Source organism: Canis aureus, chromosome 5 (assembly GCF_053574225.1).
Source record: "Canis aureus isolate CA01 chromosome 5, VMU_Caureus_v.1.0, whole genome shotgun sequence".
In the NCBI taxonomy this organism is placed as follows: Eukaryota; Metazoa; Chordata; class Mammalia; order Carnivora; family Canidae; genus Canis; species Canis aureus.
This window is the reverse complement of record NC_135615.1, coordinates 30,153,131-30,174,660: the sequence shown is the minus strand read 5'-3', so window position 1 is coordinate 30,174,660 and position 21,530 is coordinate 30,153,131. Positions and strand designations below refer to the sequence as shown.

General features: G+C 39.6%; 1 protein-coding gene across 4 annotated transcripts in view; it reads right to left on the bottom strand.

Moving 5' to 3' along the window:
• PRKCQ (protein kinase C theta) overlaps positions 1–21,530 on the bottom strand; it is a 174,201-nt gene that overhangs the window by 20,124 nt on the left and 132,547 nt on the right. For all 4 annotated transcript variants that reach the window (XM_077897291.1, XM_077897292.1, XM_077897294.1 and 1 more), the window contains 2 exons: positions 14,062–14,153; positions 12,292–12,354 (listed from right to left, as the gene is read on the bottom strand). In XM_077897291.1, coding sequence (XP_077753417.1) covers positions 12,292–12,354; positions 14,062–14,153 — 155 coding nt within the window. The remainder of the gene's footprint in view (positions 1–12,291; positions 12,355–14,061; positions 14,154–21,530) is intronic.

Genomic DNA, 21,530 nt, shown 5'->3' with positions numbered 1-21,530 from the left:
TAAAGAAATAGCTAGTGATGAAATGCCATCTGGGTTTGTAGTTGGGGATGGTCTGACATAGGGTCGTATTTAATACTACACAACATGTACACCTGTCTACTTGTGTACAAGATAGCGGTGTGGGTAGCACTGACTTTTCAGGGGAATGGTTCAAGTTTTCTGATTCCTCTTTCTGACTGACCAAGTGCAGCTCAATATACTAACAATAGGCAAGACATGGGCTTGGGACTCTTTATCCCAGTTTCTTTCTTTCTTTTTCTTTTTTAAAGATTTTATCTATCTATCATCTTATTTATTTATTTATTTATTTATTTATTTATTTATTTATTTATTTATTTATTCTTTCATTCATTCATTCATTCATTCATTCATTCGAGAGTGAGCGAGAGAGAAAGAGAGAGGGAGAAGCAGGCTCCGTGCAAGGAGCTCGATGTGGGATTTCATCCTGGGACTCCAGGATCATGCCCTGGGTCGAAGGTAGGTGCTAAACTGCTGAACCACCCAGGGATCCCCTCAGTTTCTTTCTTTTATGGAGAGGGAAGAAAGGCCTGAAAAATATACTCATTTTATGTGATTTTTCATGTATTTCTGTTTCTTTGTGGATAAATTATACTGCACCTAATTCCAAGACTGATGGAGGAAGACTGCTCCTAACTAAGAATAATTCTAGAACCAGAATCCATCTGATGCTGGAAACCATATCAATAAATTCCTCTTTACTTAGAGAACTAGTACCCTTGTAGATTACCCATTCCATTTTTAGGTAAATGTGACTGATAAGATTAAAAACAAAAACAAATTATGCCTCCCTATGATTGTACTAGATCACTATTATTACACATGATATTCTGAATATTTGGAAAGTGACTTCAAGTTTTGTCTTGTCTTTCCTTCACCGAGGTCAAGAATTTTGTTCCTCATATGGCCTGGTGTTCAGATGCTTTAGCATTCTGGCCCCTGCCCTCCAAATAGCTTGAATTCATCAGTTTTCTCCTTAAAATTTGGTGCTGAGACTGGAACCAGTATCCTCCAGAGATATAATCGAATTGTGCCAATGACCGTGGGTGGCACTGATAGCTTCTGTCCTGACTCCCTTGCTCCTTCCTGCTGCAACCTAGGGGTTTCCCTGCTAGGTCCTAACACTCGGTTACTGTAGCGGTTAGTAGTGAGCTTACTATGAACTAAAAAGTCCAGGTGTCTTTTTCTTTTCCTACACAAATTGCCATTATGCCAATTTCTTCTCACTCTTACCAGTGAAATTCATGTTTTAAAGATCATCCAAGTACTACACTTGACATCAATTGCTTTAAACTTTTTTTTAGTTGATGGTAGCTTATGAATCCTAGTTTGTTATATAACATCCAGGTTTCTTTTCCTTTATGTCCTCTGCCCTTGGATTTCTGAATTTTCTGAAACCCAAGCTTAGGACATGTGGCAGTGATGGCTACCATGGTCTTCCTTATTAGTGAAGGTGACTTTGGAGAAAATAGGAACAGCTGTCGGTTTACTCTTTTCTGTACCTCCTCTTGGAGAATTTGCTTAGCATTTTCTTCTCAAAGATCCTGCTCCCAAAGGGCCTCGCAAGTAGCCCTGTCTCCTCCGCCTCAGGTGACTAGATTCAGCTGGATCATTCAGGTTTTCTTTTGGGGGATGTTGGGGCTGTGAGAAGGCAGCACTAATTGGTCTCTCTGTCTCCGTTAGGTTTCTGATAAGGGCTGCTGATGGATGTCCTCCAGCATGGCCTTGAGGAACGGATGACCAGTTAGAAAAGTGAAGTGGCTAGGCCAAGAGCAGAGACAGAGCCTATGTAAACCCAAAGAGAGATAGTGATGAGAGAGAAGTTACTTGGTTTCTGATGGGTCTGTGCTCTCGGTTATAGTTTCTCAAGGAGGCTGAGATTTTGCTTAAGCAAAAGTTTGAGTGGTCTTCAGTATTCATATTAGCCTGAGGTTCCCATCACTGTTTGCTTTGCTTCTCATTAAACCCTTCATGAGGGTGGAAATGTGTATTGTTTGCTGTCCACTGTATGTGACACCTTGGGCAGGAGGGTAGCACATATGGAGCATTCAATACATGTTCGCTGAATGAATCGTCACCTACCAGGGACTGGCTCAACACCAGCAATTAGGAGTTGCAATGAAGTTCAGAGTCACTGTTCCCTTCCATTGCTCTCTCCACCTTCTGCTAGAGTAAATTAGCTACAGAGAATGAGCATGGAATGCAGCTGTGTTCTGGTGGAGTGACACTATTACCAGATGTCCCTAGAGTTGACATCTTCCATCTGGGCTAGCTTGGTCCATAATCCCCATAAACCAGGGCATCACTGACTGTTCCTGTCTGGTTGGGTAGCCAGAGTATCTCCAGAGGGACACGTGAATATGTATCTCACATTCATATCCATACTGGTTCTGTTTCTCTCTCATCCTAACTCAAATGTTGTCACACTTTTATTATCAGGACAAATATATCTGTCCAATATGTCTGTCTTTCCTTAGGTCTTCTACCTTCCTGTTCCTTAATTTTTTTCTGTTCCTTAATTTTAATTAAGTACACTTTCATTGTGATTTATGAATTCCAATAAATCCAAGTATAGGTTATGTTACTCCTTATGCCAAAACTACAGATTCATTTTCTAATCTACACTCTATGCAATGTTGGCATCATTTTGGGTTTCTGCTACATGGAACATATTGCATCATTTATAGCCATGTACACATGTTCCTAGAAATTTGGCTAAAGGATGATTTGGGGGTCATAAATAGGGAGCCAGATATCCAGCTACAGTGCTATATGTAAATCCTGAGGATAGTGAATATTGTGTCTAATATTTGTATTGGATTTTCTTGCTCTCACATCCATTTCATCATTTTATTCTCACAACAGCCCTCTGACCTGGAATTATTATTTGTATTCACATTTTTTTTTGACTGAAAGCAAGGCTCTTAAGGGTTGTATAATTTATTCCAGCTCACACAATTAGGGAGCCAGGATGCAAACCCAGGCCTTCTCTTCTACATCCTCTTAAACCAAGCTTGCCTAGTCTTTCTCATTGAACTGAATTTGCTAACATCCAGGGTCTTCTGTGACTACACGGGTGAATTTTAATCAATCCTAAAAATAAATGTTCTCTGGGCCTCAGGCTAGGAAAATGAGCATCATGTTTGATTTTCATTCCACCCTCTAAGGTGAACCAAGTGTTAAGGATTGGGAGAGAAAAGGTCAATGATGTTTTGAGAGATTAAGTTAGAATGTGAAAGGTCCAGAGGTCTGCCCTGCAGAGCCAGACCTCCATGAGGAAAAGGAATGAGGGCAGAGGAAGACTAACTGGAAATGCCACAGAACCCAAAGGCCAGAGCATTCACAGGTACATCAGCTATTCACTCCACATATATACCTTACAGAACACCAGCTCAGCCAAGCTACCTCCTCACTGAGCCTCCATGACTTATCTGGAAAATGGGTATAATGATGCCTGTCTTGCTTATCCCGCAGTACGTTTGTGAGCTTCAAATGAGGTAATTCATGTGAAAGCATTTGTAAGTGGCTTCAAATATAAGGGTTGGGCCAGTGCTATCACTAATAAGATATCATCTTAAGAGGGATTTCAGTTCTAAGATTGGAGATTCTCTTATCTTTCTTTGTCTGCATATTTCCCAGCTCCTCATTTTTACATTTAACCCAAACCAGGGCTGAGACATCTTTTAAGATGTCACAATTTTTATAACACTGGCAGATGGTAAATGATGATGTTAGCACCTGCTTCTCTACTTCTCTCAGCCTCAGTTTTTGGGATTCTTTAGCCATAACCTTTCCAATAAAACTGGACCCATTTGTTTAGTGTTCCTTCCTTGACCTCCTTACTTCTGTTTCTGTGCCTTTTCTGGAATCACATCTTCTATCTGCAAAGGCTCTGTTCCTCTAAAAAAAAAATCCCCTTTCTGATAGGTTTTTTTTTTTGTTTTTTTTTTTTGTTTTTGGCAAACCCTCCCCTAATTCTGAGGACACCATTTTTCTTCCTGTTGACACTTTTAATTAGAATCTTACTCACTTGGACTTTTTTTTTTTTTTTTTTGAGTGTAGTTTCATGTACTTATACTTTACCTCCAAAAATTATAAAATAAAAACCCAGGAAGTGCCTGCATTAGGCATCCAGGGCTTGGAACTTCAGTAGCTTTTGTGCATGCCACAATGCTTAACAAAGGGCCACACATTCCAGGGCTATTCCATCTACATCACCAGCCATATGGGGTTGAATGGTGGCTCCTGAAAAGATAAGCTCATATCCTTAATTAAGGATCTTGGAATGAGATCATCTTGGATTATCTTGATGGCCAAGTATCTTCCAAAGAGATATACAATGAAGACAGAAGAGGTGCAGGGAAATGAGAAGGCTGTGGGAAGACAGAGGCAGACAGGAAGGATGCCACCCAAAGCCAAGGAGCGCCTGAGCCACCAGATGCCAGAACAGGCAAGGAAGCATTCTCCTTGAGAGCCTTGGGAAGTAGGATGGTCCTGCTATCAGCTTGGTTTTAGAGCTCTGGGCTCTAGAACTGTGAGGGAATAAACTTCTGTTGGCTTAAGCTGTCAACTGTGTGGTAATTCTATAGGAATGCTTTAAAACTAACATACCTCTTTGATGAACAAACCCAGACTTCATAAATCCAAGTGGTCAGAAGAAGGAAATTAATAGAATCCCCTTGTTAACTTAGTTGCCAAATGGACAGTTTGGGTCAGTAAAGTTACACATAGGGAGCTGAATGGTTTTTAATGCAAGCCAGTCTCAGTCTCATGTACTTGCTAGATGATGACCTCTTCTTAGCTTTAATTATTTGATGGTATCTTTCAAGGTCTCTCTACAACTTCAGTGAATACACTACTAAATAAACCCAATATTCTGTCTTGGTGCATAAAATTCTGTCTTATTGGTTCATGATTTCTCATACATGGACATAGGAAGGGCCCTCAGGTGGGTACAGTTTGTGACAGTAAAGACAGTTAAGGATGCTATTGGTCTTTTTGTTCTGAATGTCAATTTATAAGGTGAAATGTTAGAGAAAAGCACTGTGCTATGGAGAAGTGGACTGTACGGGGGCATGTGGGCTTTTCTCTCAAGAGGTTTCTTTCAGCTCTAAGATGTCTTGCTCTTTCTAATCTTCTTTCCTCTCTCCCTCCAATCCATGCAACCTACACAAGCTACTGAGACCTCAGTGCTGGTATATTTTGTATATATTACAGGCATTACAGATGTAAAGAGAAAAAAACCCATAGATTCAGATCAGGGTTTTCAATGTTCTGATGGGTATTTTTCAATTTTCCTGGAGATTAAGGAATTGTACAAAACAACTTTTTCATGTTATTTTTGTACAGAGACCAGAAACAACCCAAAAAACCCCCCAAAACCAGCCCCATTATATCCAAAGATTGCCAAAGAGACTGCTTAAGAAGAATGACTTGCACACCTCCCCTAAGACTATTCTGTGACTTGAAATAGGGCAACTCTCCTGTGACTATGCCCTCCAGGAATGGAGAGTTTTTTTTTTTTTTAAAGATTTTATTTATTTATTCATGAGAGAGACAGAGAGAGGCAGACACAGGCAGAAGGAGAAGCAGGCTCTGTGCAAGGAACCTGATGCACAACTCAAATCTGGGAATCTGGGATCACGCCCTTAGCCAAAGGCAGATGCTCAACCACTGAGCCACCCAGGTGTCCCATGGAGAGGTTTTTCAAAGTGTTTGCAGCCTACCCTGTAAGTATCTCAATATTGACCATCTCTGATGGAATGTTTCTGGGTTATATTACACAGTTTGCAACCTTCAACACTCAGTGTGGAGCATCATTTAACCTTTCTTTTGTGGAAGTATAGTTGACAGAGAATATTATATTTTTCAGGTGTACAACATAGTCATTCAACAATTCCATACCCTATGCTATGTTCACCATGAGTGTAGTCACCACTTGTCCCCATACGACACTTTAGCAAGATTGTTGACTATATTCCCCATGCTGTAATTTTCATCTCTGTGATTTATTTGCTTTATAACTGGAAGTTTGTACCTCTTAATCTCCATTTATTTCACCGATCCTCCCTGCCAGTCTCCCCTCTGGCAACTAGCAGTTTTCTAGCAGTTTTAAGAATCTGTTTCCAGGGCATCTGGTGGCTCGGGCAATTAAGCGTCTGCCTTCTGCTCAGGTCATGAGGTCCAGGTCCTGGGATTGAGCCCCATATTGGGCTCCCAGCTCAGCAAGGAGGCTGCTTCTTCCTCTCCCTCTTTTTGTGCTCTCTCTCAAATGAATTATAAAATAAAAAAAAGAATCTGTTTCGATTATGAGTCTGTTTCTGGTTTGTTTGGTTGTTTTTTTAGATTCCACGTATAAATGAATTCATATGGCATTTGTCTTTTTATACTTAGCATAATATCCTCTGGATTCACATTTCGTAAATGGCAAGATTTCATTCTTTTATATGTTTGAGTAATATTCCATTGTATATTTATAGAATATCTTTTTTTATTAATTCATCTATTGACGGATAGTCCTGTTGCTTTGATAGCTTGGCTACTGTAAGTAATGCTGCAGTAAACATATGGGTGCATGTGACTTTTCAAATTCGTGTTTTTGTTTTCTTTGGATACATACTAGAAGTGGTAATACTGGGTGATATGGTATTTATATTTTTAATTCTTTTAGGAACCTTCATCCTCTTTTCCATAGTCTTTTTGATTTTAGACCTTCTGATGGGTGTCAGGTAATACCTTATTGTGGTTTTGATTTGTATTTCCTTGATGATTAGGGGTGTTGAGCACCTTTTGTGTTTCTTGGCCATGTGTTCTTCATAAAAATGAATATTCATGTACTTTGCCCATTTTAATCAGATTATTTTTTGGTATTGTATGAGTTTTTTATATATTTCTGATATTATTGCACACATTGCAATTATCTCTTATTGCATATATTATTTGTAAATATCTTCTTCCATTCAGTAGGTTGCCTTTCTGTTTTGTTGATGGTTTCCTTGCTGTGAAAAAGCTTCTTAGTTTGATATAGTCCCAACAGTTTCTTTTTGCTTTTGTTTCCCTTGTCTTTGGAGTCAGATTTAAAAAACGCCATTAAGTCTGATGTCAAAGAGCCTTATTTTCTATGTTTTCTTCTAGGAGTCTTATGGCTTCTGGCCTAAAATTCAAGGATTTATCCATTTTGATTTTTTTGTGTATGGTGTGAGAAAGTGGTCCACTTTCCTTCTTTTGCATGTAGCTGCCCAGTTTTCCCAACACCAGTTATTGAAGTTTTTACTTCCTTTGTCATAAATTAGTTGGCCATATATGCATGGATTTATTTCTGAACCTTCTATCCTAGTCCACTGATCTTTGTATCTGCTTTTGTCTTAATACCATATTGTTTTGATTACTATAGCTTTGTAGTAGAGTTTGAAATCAGTTTGATACAGCTTTATTTTTCTGTCTCAAGAATGTTTTGGCCATTTGGGGTCTTTTGTGGTTCCATAGAAATTTTAGAATTTTTTGTTCTAGTTTGGTGAAACATGACATTGGAATTTTGGCAGGAATTACACTGACTGACTCTGCAGATTGCTTTGGGTAGTATGGACATCTTAACAGTGTGCTCCAAACCATGGGCGCCAAATATCTTTCCTTTTATTTGTCATCTTCAATTTCTTTCATCAGTGTATTACAGTTTTCAGTGTACATATCTCTAACGTCCTTGGTTAAATTTATTCCTACGTATTTTTTTATGTAATTGTAAATGGGATTATTTTCTTGATTTCTCTGATACTTCATTATTAGTATATAGAAATGCAACAGATTCTATATTAATATACTAATTATTAATTTTGTATCCTGCAACTTTATTGAATTCATTTGTTAGTTCTAATAGTTTTTTTCCTGGGATCTTCAGGGTTTTTTTTTTACATATAGTATCATGTCGTCTGCAAATAATGAGTTTTACTTCTTTCTTGCCAATATAAATGTTTCTTTTTCCTGTCTGATTCTAGTACTATGTTGAATAACAGTGGCATGAGTGGACATCCTTGTCTTGTTCCTGATTTCCTGATCTTAGTCAAATGCTTTTACTACATCTACTGAAAAGATCATATGATTTTTATTTTTCATTTTGTTAATGTGGCATATCATATTGATTAGCAGGTATGTATCCTTGCATTCCTAGAATAAATCCTATTTGATCATGGTGAATGATCTTTTTAAAGTATTGCTGAATTTGATTTTTTTTTTTTATTATTTTTTTTATTGGTGTTCAATTTACTAACATACAGAATAACACCCAGTGCCCGTCACCCATTCACTCCCACCCCCCGCCCTCCTCCCCTTCTACCACCCCTAGTTCGTTTCCCAGAGTTAGCAGTCTTTATGTTCTGTCTCCCTTTCTGATATTTCCCACACATTTCTTCTCCCTTCCCTTATTTTCCCTTTCACTATTATTTATATTCCCCAAATGAATGAGAACATATAATGTTTGTCCTTCTCCGACTGACTTACTTCACTCAGCATAATACCCTCCAGATTTTTTGATTACTGAATCAATTTCGTTATTCATAATCGGTTCAGATTTTCTATTTCTTCTTGACTCAGTCTTGGAAGACTGTATATTTGTAGAAATTTATCCATTTCTTCTAGGTTGTCCCAATTTGTTGGCATGAAATTTTTTTGTAGTAGTCTCTTATAATGCTATATACTTCTGTGGTGTCAGTTGTAACTTCTCTTTCATTTCTGATATTACTTATTTGGGTCCTCTCTCTTTTTGTGATTAGTATGACAAAAAGTAGGCAGCATATAACTGGGTCTTGTTCTTTATTCAGGCATCTCTGTCTTTTGACCAGAGCATTTAGTCTGATTACATTTAAAGTAATTTGATAGGTATGTACTTATTTCTATTTTGTTAATTGCTTTCTGGTTGTTTTTTGTAATTCTCTATTTCTTTCTTCTTCTCTTGTTCTCCTTCCTTGTGATGACTTCCTTTAGTGTTATGCTTGGATTTCTTTCTCTTTAATTTTTGTATATCTATTATAGATATATATGTCTCATGGTAACTCCATTTATATAATACCATCCTGGATATATAGCAGTCTATATTAAGTTGATAGTCACTTAAAAGCAAACACACTACATTCTTAGTCCTTCCCCTCCATGTTTTATATTATGTTCTATTTTATGTACATTTTTATACTGTGACCTATTAATTTTTGTAGATATAATTGATTTTACATTTTAACCCTCATACTAGGTTTAAAAGTGATCTATATGTTTACTTTTATCAGTGATTTTTTTTCCTTTCATAATTTTCTTCAAGGCCTTTTCTGTTTAGAGAAGTCTTTTTACCATTTCTTATAAGGCTGGTTTGGTGGGGAAGAACTCTTTTAACTTTTGTCTGTGAAATTCTTTGTCTTCTTCAATTCTGAATGATAACCTTGTTAATCACAGGTTTCTTCCATGCAGCACTTTGAATATATCATGCCTTCTTGCCTTCAAAGTATCTGCTGACAGCCTTATGGGGTTTCACTTATACATAACTAGTTGCTTTTCTCTTACCTTTTTAAAGATTCTCTTTAATTTCTTACATTTCAATTATTTTTAATTATTTTATTTCTTGGTGTGGACCTCTTGAGTTCATCTTGTTTTGGACCCTCTATGCTTCCTGAACCTTGATGTCTGTTTCCTTCCCTAGGTTAGGGAAATTTTCAGATATTATTTCTTCAATTAAGTTTTCCACCCCCTTTTCTCTTCTTCCCTCTCTTCTAATACAAATGTTAGTATACTTGATGGTTTCACAGATGTCCCTTAATCTACGCTAATCTTTTAAAATAAATAAATAAACACATAAATAAATAAATTTATTTGGCATGAAATTTTAATAAATGAAATAAATTCATTTATCTATTTATGGCGGGGGGCGGGAGGAGAGAAAGGGCAGAGGGAGAGAATCTTCAAGCAGACTCCATCCTGAGCACTGAGCCCAATATGGGGCTCAATTCTCACAACCCATAAGATCATGACCTGAGCTGACTGTGCCACCTAGGTGCCCCTATGCTAATTTTTTAAGACTCTATTTTCTTTTTGTTGTTCAGCTTTGAGTGCTTTCTATACTTTGTTTTCTGGATGCTAATCTATTCTTCTTTATCTTCTAATCTGGTATTGATTCCCCCTAGTATATATGTCATTTCTGTTATTGCATTCCTTATTTGATTCCTTTTTTGTATTTTCTGTCTGTCGAAGTCTCACTGAGTCCATCCACTTTTCTCTCAAGTCTGGTGGCATCTTTATGACCATTATTTTGAACTCTTTGTCTGATTGCTATCTCTACTTTGTTTGGTTCTTTTTCTGAAGTTTTGTTTTGTTAGCTTGGAGCATATTCCTTTGTCTCTTCATTTTGACTTTTTGTTTATTTCTATGAATTAGGTGAAAAAGGTACCTCCCCTAGTCTTGAAGGAGTGACTTTGTGTAGGAATGTCCTCTGTATGGACTGTGTATGCCTGGGTTGGTCTGGCTAGAAAGCTTCTTGGAGGGATGGCTGGAGCTGAAGCAAGTACAGGCCAAGAGTTCTTGGGGCATTCTGCACTAGGGCTGCCCTGGCAGGATGGCTGGAGCTAAAGTTGGTGCAGCCTGGGGTTTCCTGGGACACTCCACACTGATAGGTAGGGTCCTGATAGGGTAGCTAGAGTTGTGTGGGCATGGGTCAGCATGCTGCATATAGGGGGTGCCCTGGCAGGATGGCTGGAGCTAAAGTGAACAGAGGCTGGTATGTCCTAGGGCAACTTGCATTAATTTGCCCTGCTGGGATGGCTGGAGCTGGAGTGGGCATGACTATGGGTGTCCTAGAGTGCTTTGCATTTATGCTGCCTTAGCTCGATGGCTGGAGGTGAGGCAGGCACAGGTGGAGGGCTGCCTTAGGGGGATGGATGAGGCTGGGTACTGGCACCCTGGATCTTATGGAAACAGCAGCCTGGCTAGAGTGCCTGGACCCTGTTCCTATCTGCACTATCAAGGTGGAGGGAGAGCTTAAACAGTGCCAGCACCCTTGACCTTGGAGAGAGAGTTCCAGCAGTTCCTCTACTGTTTGGTGGACATTTTAGGATTAGTAAATGGGTTTCCTTCACTTAGAGTCTAGTTGCCCTTTAAACCACTGTGCCTCCAGCTGGGCAAGTCTACATGGCCCTCCTCAGTGCCATCTCTCCTCCCCTGCAGTTGGTAGTGTTGGGGATGGGGCTCCGTCATTACTGTGCCTCTATCCTTTATTGAGGAGAAGCTGTCCAGCTGGCGCTCAGTTCTTCAGGAGGAATTGCTCCTTTATGTATTGGAGTAGATTTGTGTGTCCATGGGAAGAGTTGAGTTTAGGGTTTTCCTCTGATGCCATCTTGGATCCCCTCTTACCACTGAGCTTTATTGATGACTCTGGGTCAGTGTTATGAACATTTGCCACAGAAGAGCACATAATCCCACTCTCCTAGAGCCCCCCCCCCCCCTTTTTTCTTGCATCTTCCATTTAGGTCAGATTCAACATGCCCTTCTCACTGTGCTTGTTTGGTCAGCCTCCTGTCTAGCTCTTTATTTTATTTTATTTTATTTTATTTTATTTATTATTTTATTTTATTTTATTTTATTTTATTTTATTTTATTTTATTTTTTTAAGTTTTACTTTTTTCTCTATCCTCAGTGAGTCAGAAATGAGACAACTAAGCTTTTGATGATTTCTATGTTAAATAAATGTCAACTCTATTTTGAGAAAGGAGGTAAGGAGATTAAATAGCTTTCCTCTAAGAAGGATGTGAAAAGATGGTATAGGATAGAGACAGTTTGGATGAGTATACACTCATGACAGAGGGTACATGTGACTTCCTATATACTTCTACAGGCAAGAAGGTTTCCAGAGGTGTGTTTGGGTATTTAAGGGAGAGTTCTCCTCCCTTACCCAAGAGGAGAACATTCAGTAAGCATTTCTAGTTGGCCCAAGCAAAAATAGGAAATATGAAAAAGGCAGAGAGAGAAAGCCATAAGATGCCAAAGAGAAAGCATGGCAATGGAAGGAGAGGAGAAAAGTGGAAGTGAGAGGGAGAAGAATTGTCAGGATTAGAATAAAGAACAAAATGAGATCAGAACCTTACTGCTTTTGAGACTGGAGTTTCTGACTTGATTGTCATCACCATGGGTATGGAACTTCCTGCCCCAAAGTACACTCACCATTTCACATCACTACAGTGGCTAAATTAACTGGATAGGGAAATCCAGATATCTCAGTATGTGTTTCCAAAGAGTAAAATTTACCTGTACACAATTCCTTTGGAATGAAGGAATTGTAGACCGAGAATGATTTCAGCAGCATAGAACCTGAAGGAAGGAAAATCAAAGTTGAGTATGGATGCATTAATGGAACAAAATAAAATCCCCATTTTGTATAGTGAGTTTTCTGTCAAGTACTGTCCCACGTGTGTACACACAACTTTGTACGTCACTTTATTCAGTCCTAACAAAAGGGAGACGTCATCCATTCTACTGGTGCAGCCCCAGCGCTGAGAGGTTGAAACAAAGAAGTTACCTTAAATTAGTCTTACCTGTACTAGTGCTTATTTTTATACATTAAAGTTAATGTTCAAACTAATTTTTTTGCTAATAAAACACACATGGACATCAAACGTAATAGTGTAAGTATTAAGGGAAAATAATTTTCCCTTTTATTTTAAATTCTGCTTAGAGCTCTTAGACCTGCATTCAGAGTCATTCCACATAGACCCGAGTTGTTTATGGGCAAGAAATGCAGCCCAAAGGCAGAGGCTAGGATATTGGAAGATAGGAGTGAGATGCTGCTCTCCATATCCAGTGATGACAGACACCTGGGAGGCATTGAAGGCACAGCAGACAGTGAGTCTGTGATGGCATTCCAGAGGTAGTGAGGAAGGCGGACTGAGAATCCTTTAGCACAAAAACTGCCTGATGATTTCTCTGCTGCAGAAATCCCATTAAAATATCTCCGGGCACTTTGCTTATGGTTCCTGGAGGTGATGAGCTTAGTGGTATGCTAGCCCCTGGCTTTGACAAAAAGCCGTTTCAGTTAGAGTTTCTGTAGGAGCTGGTAGGACCAGTCCATCTTTCAACCCAGCTCAGCATAAACTACTCAAAGTGCTCATTAGGGGCTAGTGAAGATTACTGAGCATCAGGCAAAGAAAGCTAGCATGTACCTATATTTTTAAGTGGGCCTAGTGGCACAGTTTTCTTTTTTCTGAATGTCACAGTGGTTTTATCACTGAGGAAACAAGGCCCACAGGAGGAAGAGTGGCAGGGGATTCTGTGGGACTCAGCTGAATTCACACCTGCTAAATGCAGCCTGCCCGATTTCACTTGACACCAAAGAAGGTGAAGGAGTAATTCTCAAGGAGTAAAAGCCTCTTCTGGTTTCCTAATACTCATGCCTCTGGAACCAGATGCTTTACGCCTTCACATTGAGCTTCCCATTAGTTAAAGCCTTAGTTAAAAGCTTTAGTTGAAGCTTCATCCCCATGACCACCTTTTAAGATCTGTGTTTCATTTGACTACTTCTTTTCAAAGGGCAAATATTTGCCTCTGTGTTTATTTAGAAGTGTGGTGAATTGGGGCAGTTTCTTTTTTTTTTTTTTTTTTTTTTAAGATTTTATTTATTTATTCATGATAGTCACACAGAGAGAGACAGAGAGGCAGAGACACAGGTAGAGGGAGAAGCAGGCTCCATGCAGGGAGCCTGACGTGGGATTCGATCCCGGGTCTCCAGGATCACGCCCCGGGCCAAAGGCAGGCGCCAAACCGCTGCGCCACCCAGGGATCCCATGGGGCAGTTTCTTAAGAAATTAAGTCATTGATTTCAAAACACAAAGAAATGAAACAAAATGCATTCTAGTTTAAGCTTCACAAATTGGGAACATAGTTACCTTGTTTGATATGTCCCCAGAGGGTTACCCTGACCTGGGAAAGTGCCACATGGGAGAAATATTCTGTGGGTATCATGGGTACTCAGTACTTGATAAGAACAGTGGAAAAACCTCAAACCCTTTAAAAGGCTCTTACGTTGCTCTGGAAAGATCAAACTTGTGGCAGCTTTGGATGTGGTACATTAAGTCTCCTCCATTGAGATACTCCATCACAAAAAAGAGGTTTTCCTAGGAAAAAACAAAACAATTCCAAATCAGCTTTTTAAAAAAGAAAACAAGGACTACTTTTTAAATGGATTTAGGTTATTTCAGGGGAACCAATTTTGTCTTGAGATCACTTATAAAAAATCTGTCAAAATAATTTAGCTACAGATCAATATCCCTGATGAACATGGGTACAAAAATTCTCACCAAGATACTAGCCAATAGGATCCAACAGTACATTAAGAGGTTATTCACCACAACCAAGTGGGATTTATCCCCAAGATGCAAGGGTGATTCAACATTTGTAAAACAATCAACGTAATAGATCACTTCAATAAAGAAAAGGCAAAACCATATGATCCTCTCAATAGATGCAGAGAAAGCATTTGACAAAATACAGCATCTATTCCTGATTAAAACTCTTCAAAGTTTAGGGATAGAGGGAACATTCCTCAGTATCATAAAAGCCATTTATGAAAAGCCCACAGTGAATATCATTCTCAGTGGGGAAAACCTGAGAGCCTTTCCCCGAAGGTCAGGAACATGACAGGGATGTCCACTCTCACCACTGCCATTCAACATAGCACTAGAAGTTCTAGCCTCAGCAATCGGGTAACAACAACAAAAAATAAAATGCATTCAAATTGGCAAAGAAGTCAAACTCTCCCTCTTCTCAGATGACATGATACTGTATATAGAAAACCCCAAAGACTCCACCCCAAGATTGCTAGAACTCATTCAGCAATTCGGCAGTGTGGCAGGATACAGAATCAATGCACAGAAATCAGTGGCATTTCTATACACCAACAATGAGACTGAAGAAAGAGAAAGTAAGGAGTCAATCCCATTTACAGTTGTACCCAAAACCATAAGATATCTAGGAGTAAACCTAATCAAAGAGGGAAAGTATCTGTACCCCAAAAACTACAGAACACTTATGAAAGAAATTGAGGAAGACATAAAGAGATGGAAAAACATTCCATGCTCATGGATTGGCAGAATTAATATTGTGAAAATGTCAATGTTACCCAGGGCAATTTACACATTTAATGCAATCCCTATCAAAATACCATGGACTTTCTTCAGAGTTGGAACAAATAATCTTAAGATTTGTATGGAATCAGAAAAGACCCTGAGTAGCTGGGGGAATGTTGAAAAAGAAAACCAAAGCTGGGGGCATCACAATGCCTGATTTCAAGCTGTATTACAAAGCTGTGATCATCAAGACAGTGTGGTACTGGCACAAAAACAGACACATAGATCAATGGAACAGAATAGAGAACCCCGAAATGGGCCCTCAATTCTACGGTCAACTCATCTTTGACAAAGCAGGAAAGACTATCCACTGAAAAAAGGACAGTCTCTTCAATAAATAGTATTGGGAAAATTGGACAGCCACATGCAGAAGAATGAAACCAGACCATTCTCTTACACCGTACACAAAAATAAACTCAAAATGGTTGAAAGATCTAAATGTGAGACAAGAATCCATCAAAATCCTAGAGGACAACACAGGCAACACCCTTTTTGAATCTGGCTGCAGCAACTTCTTGCAGGACACATCTATGAAGTCAAGGGAAACAAAAGCAAAATGAGCTATGGGGACTTCATCAAGATAAAAAGCTTCTGCACAGCGAAGGAAACAATCAACAAAACTAAAAGACAACCTACAGAATGGGGGAAGAGACTCACAAATGACCTATCAGATAAAGGGCTAGGATCCAAGATCTATAAAGAACTTATCAAATTCAACACCCAAGAAACAAACAACCTAGTCATGAAATGGGCAGAAGATTCACCAAAGAAGACCTACACATGGCCAACAAGCACATGAAAAAAATGCTCCGCATCCCTTGCTATCAGGGAAATACAAACCAAAACCCCAATGAAATACCACCTCACACCAATGAGAATGGCTACAAGTAACAAACAGGGGAGGATGTGGATGTGCACTGTTGGTGGGAATGTGAACTGGTGCAGTCACTCTGAAAAACTGTTGAAGTTCCTCAAGAATTTAAAAATAGAGCTACCCTATGACCCAGCAACTGCACTACTGGGAATTTACCCCAAAGATACTGATGTGGTGAAAGACTGAGATACCTGCACCCCAAAGTTTATAGCAGCAATGTCCACAACAGCCAAGCTGTGGAAGGAGCCACGATGTCCTTTGACAGATGAATGGATATAGCAGAGGTAGTATATGTATATAATGGAATATTCCTCAGCCATCAGAAAGGACGAACACCCACCATGTGCTTCGATGTGGATGGAACTGGAGGGTATTATGCTAAGTGAAGTCAGTCAATCATATATGGTTTCACTTATATGTGGAATATAAGGAATAGTGAAAGGGACTACAAGGGAGGAGGGAAACTGGGGAAAAATTAGAGAGGAAGACAAACCATGAGAGACTCCTAACTCTGGGAAACAAACAAAGGGTTACAGAGGGGAGGAGAGTGGGGGGATGGGATGACTGGGTCAAGGGCACTGAGGTGGGCACTTGAGGGGATGAGCACTAGGTGTTATATGTTGGCAAATTGAATTTAGATAAAATTAAAAAAAATAATTTAGCTGATCTATAGCATTTCTGAACACCAAGAAGCTTGAGGCATCTGGGAGGCATATGTGTAACATTTCTTGGGATACTTTCATGCTATGATTCAGCAAATGGGGCAGTCTGAGGAAGGGTCCAATTGGACTTGCCCACCCAACAACAGGATGATGTTGGGCACTTAATAGGTGCTGACTGTATACCTATTGAAATTGATAGTGTGTAGGATGGTAGAGAATATAAATCAGGGCTCCGATTGGGGGCAGGACTTGGAAGCATGTATTCAAAACTTAGTTCTGAACATGTTCTATGAGCGTGGCACTATGGGAGGAGTGAGTGGGGACGTGCATTCCTGCCTCATCCACCAGAGATGATGAAACACAGTCCTGCCTTCAGAAACCTTACAATTAAGTATAGTCTTATTTCTTTCCAGTACTGATTTTTCTTGTTTCAATCCACAGCTGATGAGCTAGCACATTGCTCCTAACAGAAGACGCCATGCTTGTTATTAGAGCTGGCCCCCTTGAATGACAGCCACCAAAAGCAAGGCTGAGTGGTCTTCAGGTTGTGTTTAGAGCATCAGAAGTGACTACAATTGCAATGAGCCTGAGGTACTCATACTATGTGAGACAATACTTCTTCAGTAAGTACATTTATGACATTTTGAGCATCTTGATTTTGAGAGCCCTCATGAACCACAGAATTAGTCATCCTTAAAGTGTGAAGACATTTAACATGTCAGTGCATGAATTTGCACCCAAAAGCCTCACTTGGGTGATTTTTTAACAGAATTAACCTTTGAGTTTTGATGTGAGACTAACCAAGGCCCTGGGGCATACGAAGTGATGGTGTTCTGGTCTGACAGTGACATACACTGCCTGCCACTTCTACTGGGAAACCAAATATTGTGGCTATTACCTCAGTGGTTCAAGTGAAGGCTAAGTGTTGTCCTGCTTTTTCTAAGGTTGACCTCTGATCTAATTTACTAGTTCTGTATATCTTTAGTTGGGTCCCTTTTTCTTATGGATAGGCCAAAATACTCTGCTGACAGAAGTCCTAACTTAACATTGCTGTTTCACACATAACTTGAGATTAATCATTTGTCTAATCTGTACATATCTGTTTTTATCAATAGCACATCTTTCCTTTAGCTCTCATTGGACAGCTTCTAACTACCTTTCAACATAAAACTATGATGGCCTATATGCACACAGTAGTGGAATCGCCTAGGTACTCAGGAAAGAATGAAAGATATAAAAGCTTAAAGTAAGACCATTTATAATAGTGCTCAGATGAAGGGATCCTCTTAAGAGTTAGGAAGCTTACAAGTTCCTATAAAAGTTGAAAATTGGGGATCCCTGGGTGGCTCAGCAATTTAGCACCTGCCTTTGGCCCAGGGTGTGATCCTGGAGTCCTGGGATTGAGTTCTGTGTCGGGCTCTCGGCATGGAGCCTGCCTCTCCCTCTGCCTGTGACTCTGCCTCTCTCTCTCTCTCTCTCTCTTTCTATCATAAATAAATAAAAAAATCTTTAAAAAATTAAAAGTTGAAAATTTATATATTGTCAGTTAGGACTAGAGGCAAAAGGCCAACCCTAACTTCTACACAACCCTGGGCATAGTAGTCCCACCTGTTCTTAGGCTTAAATCAGTTCTGCACCTAGGTGTGAAGGATTGGGTGCTGAATCTGTGCAGTGCAAAAGTCTAAGATATCATAGGCACAATCACTGTTTACTCCCTTGAGCATTCCAAGATGACCACAGTATCACAGTGATTATTAATTAAATAGTAATGGAGATTTATAGCATCCTGGATCCACACTTAATCCTACTAAAATATTTTATGTCTCTACAATAAATCCTTTAAAACAATCTCTTCTAATTCTCATCTTTATATTAAGCCAGGGGCACTGAAAAAAGCCAATCGATCATCTTTGGTTATTTATGATGGCATTTTGCTTCAGTTGGAGTGCTTGATTTGGGTGACTACCAGCTAAAATGTGCTGCTTACAGGGAAAAGGGCAGCCCATGTCTAGAGGTCCAGTTAGGATGGGCAGGATGGAGGAAACCTGTTATACTGCTAGATGGTGCTGCCCTTTTCTAGAGGGTTTGGAAGTCTCAGGAATCTACTCATCCAGGGAACTTTTGGGTCCACTCTGAGCCCAATGAGATGGCTCTGTGATGAAATCATAATAAATATATACACATACAAACCATGCAGTCCTAGGTTTTGTGTTTCAAGAATCCCATTTTGAAGGATGGATAAACCTTTTAAAAGTTGAATCCCAAGTGCCAGTCATAAAAAGAAAATACAAATATAATAGACTCAGACTTTCATAAATGGCTGTAAGAGGGGTGCTCAGAGCTGAATGAAGGTGACCAGCCTTTGACCTGGAACCCTGCAGGACCACTCTCAAAAAGAAAAGTCTGCCACTGAAGACTCCACTTTGGGTCTGGTAGAAATAAACCCAGAAGGACAAGACTCAGGGTAATGGTCAAGACCAGGGGCTTTGCCCTTACTGAGAACCGAGTTCATGCTTCCTCTATTTGTGACCTTGAAGAGGTTAACATCTTCTAAGCTTCGTCTTCTTATCTGCAAAATGGAGGAATAATGTTCCTGCTTCATAGGGTTTTCATGAGTAAGACATGAAATGATATATGTAGAAAGCTGGCTCAGGGTTAGCACTCAGCATGTGCTTGCTAATTGGTAGCTGTTGTCACATGAAACAATTTAAAATCCACTCAAAAAACCTCAGCAGATCAGAAGAACTAAATAAATGGAGAGAGATTCCATGTTTATAAATAGGAATTAAATATTATCAAGATGTCTGTTCTTACCAACTTGACCTACAGATTTAGTGAGATCCCAAACAAAATCCCAGTGAGTTATCCAGTGGATATCTACAAACTGATTTTAAAGTCTACAAAGAGAGGCAAAAGACCTTGAATTGCAAAAAAATAAAAAAATAAGTAAAAATTGAAGGAGAGGAATAAAGTTGAAGGACTGACATCACCCATCTTTAAGACTTACCATAAAGCTACAATAATCAACACAGTGTGGTATTGGCAAAAGAACAAACAGATCAATGGAACAGAAGAGACTTATACAAACAGTCAACTGATCTTTGAAAAAGCAGCAAAAGCAATACAAAGGAGCAAAATATATTAAAGATACTCTTCAAGAAATGGTGCTGGACATGTATAGAAGGAATTCCACCTTTCTTAATTTTCATTATGTCTTAAAGGAAGAATTCACATGATGTCAAAAATGAAATAATAGCAGATACTTCTCAGGAAAGGGGCCCTCACAGTCCTGGTGGCTCTTGAAACAAAAAGGAAAGCAGAGAGCTAGGTCTCCTCCAGTGCTGTCCTATCTGTTCTAGTCATGAGCTGAGAGAAAACACAAAGCAGGCTAGTGAGGAGGGACGTGGGCTTGTGAACAACATACAACAGTGTGGACTTCCCTTAATGCTGAGTAAGACATTAACTGATGCACATAATTCTTTTGAGGAGTGAGAACTAAAGGTGGTAAGGGTGTTGGGGGATGGGGTGCTCCAATCTGCCCTGGATTTAGACTTTATCAGCAGCTCCTGGTACAGCATCCATGAGGTGGAAATTCTTGTCTCTGTGCTGTCACTGACTGGTTATGCAATCAATAAATCACACCATCCCTGGACCACAGTCTCAACCTCTGAGAAATGAGGAGTACTGACTAAACTCCCCTTTAGTGGCCTCAACACCCCCTGACTTTCACCATACATTTTATTGTTTTCCTTTGGGAATAAAGATGACATTAACAACTAGAGCATGGAAGATCCATGCAGTGCTTCCCAGATGATAAAATACATATAAGAGGATGTGATACTTGCAAAAATGTTACAAAGAGTCTTTGTCTAGTAACAGTGCATATTTGAAGTAAAATTGAAGAATAGAGATGAGCCTCCTCTTGGAACCCTCCTCAAAGGATGTCAGTGTTAAGGCCCACCATGACACCCCAAAGAAGGTTCTACAATAGTGGTCAGATGGCTTCCTTCCATTTAAGTGGCCTCCTGGTTGTGCTCCTAGAACATGGCTATTGGTTGAGTGCAGATACCTCTGTTTCCCAAGGGTCTAGAATGTGACTGCTTTAACAGCTAAATTAATCCTGCAAAGGACTGAATGTCACAATGGATTAGGGGCCACAGAATGTGCCTTAGCATTGTTCTGAGCAGACTCTGAGTGGCAAAAGAATAACTTTTTGATTGGTCTATATTATTTCTGAATCATGCATCTTATTCTTTTTTTTTTTAATTTTTTATTTATTTATGAGAGTCACAGAGAGAGAGGCAGAGACATAGGCAGAGGGAGAAGCAGGCTCCATGCACCGGGAGGCCTGATGTGGGATTCGATCCCAGGTCTCCAGGATCGCGCTCTGGGCCAAAGGCAGGCGCCAAACCGCTGCGCCACCCAGGGATCCCGCATCTTATTCTTTTTGAACTCAAGCAGACCTGCTTTAAGAACATCTCCGACTTTAGAAAAGAATAGAAACAAAGGAGTAGAGCCTGACCACCTGTAGGGTTATTGTCCCTAGTTCAATCACTGAGCTTTCTCATTTTGTGTATGCAGGTGGCAAAAACCTAGCATTTTGTCAAGTACTCCTTGGAAAAGTGAAATTTATAGAAGATTGCCTTGCTTAGCCAGTTTCCTGCAGTAGGAAACATGCTAAGGTTCTTGCAAACTCTGTTGGTGTCAGCTCAAATGGACTGATTCATAAAATGAGTGTTTAGTAAGGCTTCGTGGTCTTTTGAGTGAGTTCTATGAGTGACCTTCTATCATCCACTGATTTTGTTAATAAAGCAGTAAAAACACTGAGCA